Source organism: Idiotropiscis lumnitzeri, chromosome 8, assembly GCF_059441095.1.
Source record: "Idiotropiscis lumnitzeri isolate Australia: NSW breed Sydney's pygmy pipehorse chromosome 8, RoL_Ilum_1.0, whole genome shotgun sequence".
Classification (NCBI taxonomy): domain Eukaryota; kingdom Metazoa; phylum Chordata; class Actinopteri; order Syngnathiformes; family Syngnathidae; genus Idiotropiscis; species Idiotropiscis lumnitzeri.
Window position 1 is genome coordinate 7,178,468 of NC_142398.1, and position 10,737 is coordinate 7,189,204.

Below are 10,737 nucleotides of genomic sequence, written 5' to 3' on the forward strand. Positions count from 1 at the left end.
TTAGTGTTGCAAAATGTGCGAAACAACAACCAGTTGCCACCGTGGTTCGTGTGTGCATTCATGCTCTTGTCTGCTTCAGCCTGTTTAAATGAATAAGCGACTGGCACCGTGTTTTTGATTTTGTGGAGGTGTTTTAGCTCATTTGAGCTCACGTTAGATCCAAAATATTGTGCCAAACGCTTTTATATTTTCACAGGTGGACAAGGCTACTAATGTGTATTTGAATTTTGCTGGCAATCGGTTGCCGTTTTAGACAACAGAAATGACAAACCAAGCAATATAACAATGCTTCCTGTCACATAGACAGCTGAGTCTGAAAAAAGGAAAAACTTTGGTGTTTGTCATTAGCACTAGCCTCTTCAATTTTCAACTTAATAATGCAGTAATTAACTTACTTACTAACTTGCTTGCGTACTAACTAATATGGTGACTTTTTAACCGTGGGAAAAAAATATTCTTAAACAATTGTTTTAAAATCCAGTTAAAGTAGATGCTAGGTTGGCATCCAGAAAATGAGGTTTGAACTTTATGTTTTCGGCTGTACTGGCTAAGAGCGTTGGGAAGTGTCTGGAATTCTTCAGATTGCATGAGGATATGGCATTGCAGGGATATTTCTGGGATGAGGAGGAAGGGGTCCACATGCTCCCGGAAAGGAAGTTTGTTCCCTCATGCATGCCAGTCACAGTTTGTTTACAGGGAGTCAAAGCAAGCAAAGCATTTGAATATGTAAGTGGCCCCTCGCGGGCTGCTCGGCATGCTCCCTCTTCTCTTATCGACAGCGTTATCGCTGGATGTGGATGAAGCTATCGTTATGATGATTCGATCCCGTGAGTCTTGTTCTGTGCAATCTCCTCCCACCCAACCCCCTCCAGCCGCACAGAGTGGAGAAGGTGTTTACCGGCAAGCATCAACAGGATGGAGCTGCCTTCAATACAGAGTCCCCCCCGCCCCCAAGAGAGAGGCCAGATAACTGGTTTATCATCACCAGTCCCATGCACATGCTTTGATTGTAATGCCCTGTGTTGTTTCCTTTCAAAAAAAAAATAGCCTCCCACTCCCTCTATGGACGCCCACCCTCCTCGTCCCCTCCATGTGCCAATTAAGCTGCAGCAAAACAATGGCGTGCTCCTTTGGTGTGGGCTGCATGCTGCGCTGTGGGTGTTCTGCCTGTAATTTGATCTCTGTACGGTTGTCCCTGCCGCAAATACGCACCATCCTCAGTCATCCTCACCGCGGTCTCTCCGCAACTGCTTGATATTTTCCTCCCTCACCTCTAATGTGATCGGACAAGACTCAGCTTGAATGCATTTACTTACAGCTGCAGCTCTTTTTTTTCAGGGGGACAGAAATGTCACTGCCAATTTTTAGGATCATTACTTATGGAAATTAGTCAACTTCTTCCCTTGGTATGACAAATACTCTCTTTTATGATGAATTAGGAGGAGGAATAAACCACAAGCCAGCAGCGATGGGGACATCGCAACGCCTTTTTCGCCTAGAAATGATCATCAAACTTTGACAACTTGCTTTGCCTGCATTAGGTAGCGAAGAGGGAAAATCCTTGTCATCTCAGCACAGCTTGGTGCCCAAATAACCCAGTAATTCTATCTTTTTTGTCAAACGTGACGAGCATATGGCACCTACCCAAGAGGGTAATTGAGCATCTTCTCCATCAACATCTGTGCTTTTTTTTTTTGTCAAAAAGCACAAGCAGACAGCATGACATTGGTCACAGGAACTCCGAATCAAAGTCTTTTTGTTCACAAAACTTTGGGGGTATTCTATCATATCATCGTACAGTTGTAGACAGCTTTCCAAATAAAAAAAAGAACGAGTCAGAATCAGTGCTAGGACTACTTGGTATTAGTAGTCAAAAATATGCTTTGCTTTGGCTGAAATGAAGTCTATTGACATGTTGCGATAAGATAGTCACATGTACAAAATTTGCACCTCATTTATTGTATATTCTCATGGTACCAGAGTAGCTCATTGAGTCAAGAAAACACGATCTACGTAACTATTTTGAAGTATTCCCAATGAAGCCATCTGTTAGAAAGCTGACAGACCATTGACACGTATAAGCCGTTTTCCATCGGCGGCAGTGAAATATCATGTCACAGTTTGTTCAAACGAGTGCAGGGCGTTGTCCTCGTTATCTCGGCTTGGATATGTAGAAGCCTGGCCAAAAAGATTGTTTTAATATTAGTTTTATTGAGCAGATAAAGACAATCCTCGTGCTTTAATTCTTCTAGCTGGATTTAAACTCCCGGTCAAAGACTACAATTTAGATTTGGATTTATTCATTTCAATCTGGAGTTTATCATCGTCACATCACATTACATGCGTTATCAAGTGATCCATCTTCCAATATCATTGTGGTCAGGTGTATGTATTCCCCAAAAATATCAGGATAAATAACCAAAGTACAATGCTCGAGAACGGATATCAAAGTTTTTGAAGAACAACGATGACACGTTCGCACCTATGAAAACAGACATCAATGAAAATGGAAGACAAGCGTGTTTATTTTAGGCATACGGAATTATGGAAAACAACAATAGCAAAACAGTACATCGTTGGAATAGTTTGATTTCGAATGCAATTTACAGCGTTGCTCGAATAAGCAACAGAAACAGACAAACGGATATTTTGGACAGAGGGAGAAGCAATTGGTGTGCATGCATTGCCAACTACAAAGCATTACCATATTTTTGTATGAACTGGTTATCATTGTGACAACATATTCAGCTGTGCATGAACTTGAGAAAAAAGGTTCACCATTTTACGGTGCTTTTGTCGCGGAGTGTAAAACCAGCCAAAGGTAGCGTTTAAAGCGTTTTCGACTAACTAACTACGGATATAAAATAATGTTCGTTTAGTTATTGTAGAAAATATGTCTCAATGTTTACAGTTCATAAAATATATATGCTAAGGAAAACCAAATATTTTCTGTATTCTTATCAAAAAAATAAACAAAGCCTTCAGAAATGGATTTCTTTGAGGACATTTTAAAGAAACAATAGGGTCTAATATTGCCACTGGTCAAAACTGAAGGCATGAGTTTCTTGTCTGTGCATGTGTAGTTTACATTACCGCTATCCAGTTAATGTCAAATACTAAATTGAAATCTCCTGTACAGCAATGAAGGATATTGAAAAGATAGTTTTGTAAAGTAGGAGATGTAGCCATTTACTGGCATGCACAACATCGTTTTTGGAGGTCCATATGAACGGGCGTCGGTGTAGTCTTAGCCAAAACTACGACCAAGTTACTATTAACTCACCATAAGACATTATTATACACCCTTTCTGATCCCCTCTTCTAGCTTCTTTTTCGCTACATTCTTCTGTGTTTTTTGCCCCCGGAGAACACTACTGGAAGGAAGGGAGGAACGCAGCAAGAAAAGATAATACATTGAAAGATTCATTTGGAGCCCCCTGCCTGACTGCAAGTGTGCTGACAGATGCCGTATTTAGGGTCCCATCAAGGGACGGTACAATGAAGCAATCTGCGGAGTTATTAGCAAGGGAGCACATAGTTCATTCGGTTGCGACAGTGTTTATTCAGGGTGTCGCCCCCTTGGCCTCGGATCACGGCCTCTTTGGAATTACGTTTACCTTTGGTTTATTTTAGGGATGTGGGTCACTGCATCCCCAGATTCAACATACGGACAACTCCATAAAACATCCTGACATTTTTGGTGAGGTACAAGTGACCTTTTTCCCTCTGCGCCATTTTTATTTGACTTGAGCGAGCTGCTTGTCTGACTCTCCTGCAACTCAACAGCTTTCACAACATCAATGGAACCCATGAGGTTCCTGGTGTGGGTCTCGGGTTCTTGCTCATCGGTACTCCTAGTACATTGAGACACTTTGTGTTGCAGTAAGCCCCTAGAAAATGTGCAAGCTTTGGTCCAATACATCCATCTCCATTATTTAGAAATGCATAGTTGGAGTGTTTGCATTTCGAATGCAGTGTACAGTGTTACTTGAATGCATGACTTTGGGCAAGCAGCACCTTGGACTGGTCGCCATCCTATCACAGCTCACTTTATCATAAACGTTTAACATTTAGGGACATAGAGAAGCAAGGCAACTTTGTGCATTGCGCTTTTTAAATTTCTACTGTCGTTGAAGTGGAAAAATAAAGTTAACCACACAGCAGTAGAGTAAAACTTAACTAGGCTTACACTGGCACAAAAATTAAGATGTGGCAGTTTTTACAGCCATTCACTCATGCGCTGTCTATGAAAATAGTCCTGAGCCCTTTAGCATCTTCATGGATAATGAAAGCAGCGAGAAACCTTTCCAGAAGCACCTTCGTAAACATGCTTCACACCTAAAAAGCTGGTGCTCATTCTTTAGTGGAGAATAAGAGCGCCACATAAATGGCCAAGCTGCCTGGCCCGACCGACCGGCCTGGCCTGGCAAGGCCAAGCTTGGCGCTCTTGCTGATTATTACAGCGAGTGAGCGAGCTATGACAGCAGGACCACCAGGGTAGTGACAAGCGGCAGAGCTGCCTCTGGGGCTGAGACAAAGGTTTACATATTACACAAGCAATTTAGATGTTTTCTAAACATGTTGCCAAGACAGTGGGAGTTGGCAGCCCAGTCCTTGTTTAGTTTTTTTTTTTTAACCCCCTTTCTATTTCCCCTTAAGCTGTGAATTTTGCATGCATCTTGTGTAAACCACGAAGGAGCGCGAACGAGTGGGGTGGCGGTGTGGATGGGGTGGAACGGCGTTGAACCACTCTGCACTTTTGTGCTCTCTATGAACTGTGGGCGAGCTAATAAATTCTTTGAGCCACTCAGCGCCGCATTCATGGATATCCCCCAAAGATTACACACACAAATCACCGCACAATGGGGGGCCACCTCGGAGGGCCCCGGGGCGTCATGGGAGGGGTGCGGTGGGCGGCTGCGGGGACCCTGATCCCTAAGGACAAGCGTTCATTACCAAGAGGAGTGGGCGGAGTTCGAAGAGGCGGCGCGAACGGCTGCGCTCAGAGTCAAATGGTTTATAATGGCGGGTAATGGTATATTCAAGGATGTTGGTGGAGGTGTGAAGTGAAACAGGCGATGGTTTGAAAAGGAAGAATGAGAGAATGCGAGTGGTGTCAAAGGGAATGTGATGGATAAATAAAAAGGGGGATTAGTGGGTTGTTGGTGGAGGTGGGTTGGGGGTGCTTTGCTGCGATTCCGAACCCACACGACCAAGGAGAGGCAGAGGCGGGACATAATTAACTCCTGGATCTTTTGTGCTTTGCCATCTGACTGCAGGGCGGAGATGAAAGGGGCCTGCTAAGCCTGGCATTCCATCCCAATTATAAGAAGGATGGCAAGCTCTACGTTTCCTACACCACCAACCAGGAGCGCTGGGCCATCGGGCCACACGACCACATTCTCCGCGTAGTGGAGTACACCGTGTCCAGGTAACGGGAGACGGGTCAAGCACAAGTTGACGTTGATCACAAACTCACAAAAAAAGCTCTTCGCACATCATCTCCTGGAGTAACGAAATACAGCTTGGTCTTTTCAGGTTTTGTCAAATTCTAATTTGAATTGCTCTAACTCACTCAGCCCACCTCAGACATTACATTATCTTTGTAAGTCTTCATCCTGAGCCCTGAGCAAGAAATTCAAGCTATATTTTATACCTCTTCTTAAGTTTGTATTGTTCCAAACGTTGTCGTTACATTAGATATATGTTAGAAATATGCTTACAAAAATCCTTGTTAATGATAGCCTGTGCTGGTGAACATCTCAAGTAATTAAACCAGAAAATATCAAACATATGTGAATTAAAATTAAAATCCGTGCTTTGAATAATTAGAGTCAAAGACAGATGGACGCATAAAAGTCTTTTTCTATGCCTGTCTTTTTTTGACACAAATAATGCACGGTTGCGTTTTGCTTTTCTAATTTAGCAAATCATAACGGCTAGCCAGGATCAAAAGCCACAAGTGTTTTTTTCATATACTAATTTATACCAATATTCCCCCACCCCAAAAATTCTTGTGACTTTATAACTTTTTTTTTTGCAATTTTATTGCTGATAAAGTACTTTATACTCCAGTCACTAATTTCAAAGTGTACGGAAACTTCCGAACTCTCATTACTATACGAATGAAGTTAGATAGTTTCAAAACTACCTTGCCAGTGAAATAGACAAGCAGAAGTAGTAACTGGCCAGTAGATTTATATGATAAGTTCATTCACACGACAATTTAATTATACATTTTGTAAGCCTCTGTCACTAAAATAATAGGTTTAGAATGTGTGGGATAAAATTGACGTAATATAACTGACTATAAAACTCCAGCACCCGCAGGTTTGAGACAATTTCCCCCAAAAATTGTTCAGGAGCAATAAAAAGTGGTCTCATCAGCATTCTGTTGGCTATAAGTATGCCGTTCATTTGACTCCCCTATGGTAAAAGGTTGTTGGCGAAAACAATCTTCTCTCACAAACCTCTTTTCAATCACACCAGTCCATTTGCCTTAATGATCTAATCTTAATTACAGTTTTGGCACGCCGGCGCGGTGACTGACTGCGGCGCATGGGGCCGTAACTCAATTAGAACATTCAATGGCACTTTTACTGAGTCATTTTCTTTGGAAAGTTTTTTTTTTTTTTTTTTTTTTTTTCAAATTTCAGGACCTTTAGACACTCAAATCAAGCCAGAATGGAATGTTACTCACACTAGCGAAGCCAAAGCCTCACTTTGCAAGAGACTGTGTGATGTCATCGCCCGCCCACTGTCTGCCTCATGTCTCAACTTGACATTTCTAGAAGGTTCTTGAATGTCACTGTTGCGTTTTATTTGATCTCACATCAGCATTTCTGTCTTTCAGTGGCAGAAAATAACATAAAATAAAAAAAATAGTGGTGGCTTGAGATTGGAGTCAAAGTCAGACAGGACCACACTTGGAACTCAAAACACTAGCATCTCAAATCGTCTTTCCCCACTAAAATGAATTGAAATGACATTAATCTGTTCCAGACTAAAAAAAAAAAAAACAACAAAGTTTTTAAACTGCTTTTGTAAAAAGGAAACTAGCGCTCTATAGTTTTGTACTTCATAAAAATATACAGTAATGAAATAAAGGCGAAGCAAAGAATTAAACAGTTTATAATTGCCTATGGATGCCACAGCATGGCAGCAAAGCAGTATTTTGGCTCCTTTAAGCTCCTCAACTCAGTTCGAAATAGTTCCTTGACACCACGATGCCACCACATGGCGGCAAATCACTTTTTTGTCCAAATTAAACTCCTCAAATGACTTCAACGTAATTCCTATATCCCAAGACGCAACAAGATGGCAGCAAAGCATTATTTTTGTTTAAAATTCTTGAAAAAAAAAATGCAAAATCAGATTGTTACTCTTCAGCCTCTGCAGCTGACAACTTGAAAAAAAAATCCTAAATAATAAAGTCACCCGTGGTTGAGGATTTGGCTAGTTTAATACCCAATGCTCACTTCCCGCCCCCCGGTTGTGTTGAAAGCAATGATCACTGTGCGATTACTATCTTGTACTTGCTCTGTCGTTTTAGAAAAGCACACACAGTCGTGGCATCCTGCATCACTACGATCTGTATGAAAGATGCAGGAGGCCCCCTGCAAGGTCCTCTGTGACGCAGGATCTCTTTGTTTTTTCTCTCAGAAAGAACCCAAACCAGGTGGACACCCGGACCCTCCGGGTACTGATGGAAGTGGCCGAGTTGCACCGGAAACATTTGGGTGGGCAGCTGGTCTTCAGCCCCCAGGGTCTGCTTTACATCGTCTTGGGCGATGGGATGATCACCCTGGATGACATGGAGGAGATGGATGGACTCAGGTGAGGAAAGGTTCAAGGGTATCAAGGCATGAAGGTGATCCAAAGCCTAAAAGGCGCATTTGTACGCAGCGATTTCACAGGGTCCATGCTCAGGGTAGACGTGGACACAGACAGCTGTGCGTCTCCCTATTCCATACCACGGGACAACCCGTACTTCAACAGCACCAACCAGCCGCCGGAAATCTTTGCGCAAGGCTTACACGACCCAGGCAGGTTGGTCAAACGGGAAAAAACAAAAAAAACAAAAGCAGCTACTGTGTCCTTCTGTGCTTATTCGTTTGTGTTTTGTGTGGCGCAGGTGTAGCGTGGATCGGCTCCAAACGGAGAACGGGAGTCTGCTCATGCTCTGCACGGACGCCAGCGGAAAAAACTCCACCACGGGAAGAATATTGGAGATTCACAAAGGGACAGACTACGGTGAGTTCAACTTCTCTCTGTAAACCGTCCTTGTCTATTTCAAGGCGCAGGGTGCACATGATAAGATTCTATTCTTAATCTAGGAGTTTTGAAACACTGAGAGTTCTGCTGTTTTGGCTAACAACAGAGTCCAACTGGGCTAAGCAGTCAACTCAAATCCTTTTAGCAATCATCTACATTTGATCCACATTGGGGGATAAGTGAGTTGGCTACAGTATTTGAGGGAACTCACATGTTGCTGTTTTGCTTAGCAATAGAATTCAACTCTGCTACACAATTGAACTCTTTCATTATGTTGATATTTCCTTGACTGAGTGCGAAAAGGGAGAAACTCCTCCCCACACATGGATCCATCAGAGGAACCTTTTCCTGTTGGTAGGTGCTGCTATTTTGGTTAGCGACATAGTTCAAATGGGCTCAGTTTGATATCTGTGTGTGAATTTTGTTACGAACCAATTTTGCCTGAGAAGTGCCATTTGTTTTATTACCCAACAACTAATGGAGGTATACCGTCTTAGAACTATTTAAGAGATGTTGTATTGACATTTTTTTTTTTTGTTTCCGTAGCATTGATCATGAGCGCATTTCTTCGCCTGAGATATTGTCTTTGAATCTTGACCAGACATTCTAAAAACCTTTCACCCAACAATTATTATTTTATTTTTTTTTTTACAAATGTCATTTTGTAAGAACAGCAATTTGGCAACACTTTGAGAAACGATCTGGGCCAACTGCCGAGGTACAGAAGATTAAATGTAAAAATGTTGTGGGTGCCAGAGAAATAGCCCCCACCACAACACAAACACGTTCACATTCACGCCGCCCTAATCACCGCACAGATATACTGAGGGAACAAAATTGCATCCTCACTTTAGATTTAGAGCTGTCAACAGCAATAACTGCAGGCGTGACCGCTTAGCATTGTTGAAAACGCAATTCTCAGTGGGGTTCCGCTCACAATGAGAGCAAAAAAAAAAAAAAGGCAAATGGCAGTCCTGACCATTTTTAACCCACTTTTCTTCCAAAAATAAATTATGGGTGTTTGTCTTAATAACGACGACTTTGGCAACTCAAATGTATGCTTGCCCCCCCGTGAGGGATGGTCCGCGACAGGGGCCAATTATCTAAACTGGAAAGTCATTACCGTGGGGAAATCAACACGCCAGCCGGCATTCACGTTTCCCATTGCCAAGACCACAGCACTCCAAAAATAAGTCTTATGACATCAGCGTCAAACTTATGAACCGAACAGGGGGACAATGCGGACGTCCTCCAAAGTCCCTGTGGTACGGACAAAATACAGACCCAATATGTAATGGCTTGTTCCAAGAAAACATCCAGAAACAGCTCCACTGTCATATTTAATGGCCATCGCTCTATTGTTGTTATTTAGCTTAATCTGTCTCAAAAAATATATTATAATAACATTAGTTGCTCACCACCCTTTTCCCACAGACTCAGTGATGCATTACTGACGTTGTCAATTATAAAAGCTATTTTTTTTTCAGAATGCCGTTTTTTTTCCCCCCTTTGAAAATGTTTGGGCATTTTTCTTGATAAAAAATGCTTTGGTAATTTCATTTTAAAAAATACCTTTTCTGAATAGATTAAAAAAAGAAGTTTCTTTAAAAAAAAAAAAAAAAGAAACCAAAAAAAAAGCAATATCTTACGACTAATTTGCCCGAGTTAAACTTTTTTTCCCCCAACATATTACTTATCCTCAATTCAAATTTTCTCTGAGAAAATTGTATTTTGTTAAAAATGTTGACTTCTTATGACATTTTTTCCATGAAAAACAAAAATAACTTTATTTTTGTAACATTATGACTTACAGTGATACAGTATACACTCACCAGTACACTTGCACAATCTATTTAGTGTGTCTACAATATGTTGCATCATTATCTGTTGTCATGCACAAACGATACAGCAACAACATTTATCATTACTGTCGCTGTCTAACAAACTAAGAATAGATATTCTGTAAGTAATGCCACCAAATACAAAAGTCATTTGTGTTGTGTTTTAACAAAATACTGTTCCCATTTGCGATCATTTTCCCCCAAAATCACCACATCGCAATATTATCGTTATTGTTGTGAAAATATTGCGATAAAACAGCATCATACCTACTGGATCCCGTGTGGCTCTATACTTTATAGACACGTTGGGCCGTCTCACTCTAGCCTGTACGTTCAATGCTGCATGGTTTCCACAGCTTCATGCAGATCTATTTTGAAGCAGATTCTTTTTGGGTACACAAAGTACACACACTGACAACTGAACTAAATCCCCAATTTCCCTCTCCTTCATACTGTGCAGAGAATGAACCATCCGTCTATGACCTGCAGTCCATTGGAGGAGCCCCACCAGTGGGGGGATTCATCTATAGGGGTTGCCAGTCAAGACGATTGTATGGCAGTTACGTGTTTGGAGATAAGCTTGGGTAAGGACACTGTGCTCAAACCATGTTCCAACTAAAAC

The 10,737-nt window shown here is 41.7% G+C and overlaps 1 protein-coding gene across 2 annotated transcripts in view; it reads left to right on the forward strand.

The window, feature by feature from the left end:
• hhip (hedgehog interacting protein) overlaps positions 1 to 10,737 on the forward strand; it is a 45,631-nt gene that overhangs the window by 16,019 nt on the left and 18,875 nt on the right. For both annotated transcript variants that reach the window (XM_088303659.1, XM_088303660.1), the window contains exons 5-9: positions 5,280 to 5,431; positions 7,663 to 7,836; positions 7,906 to 8,049; positions 8,135 to 8,253; positions 10,576 to 10,699. In XM_088303659.1, coding sequence (XP_088159785.1) covers positions 5,280 to 5,431; positions 7,663 to 7,836; positions 7,906 to 8,049; positions 8,135 to 8,253; positions 10,576 to 10,699 — 713 coding nt within the window. The remainder of the gene's footprint in view (positions 1 to 5,279; positions 5,432 to 7,662; positions 7,837 to 7,905; positions 8,050 to 8,134; positions 8,254 to 10,575; positions 10,700 to 10,737) is intronic.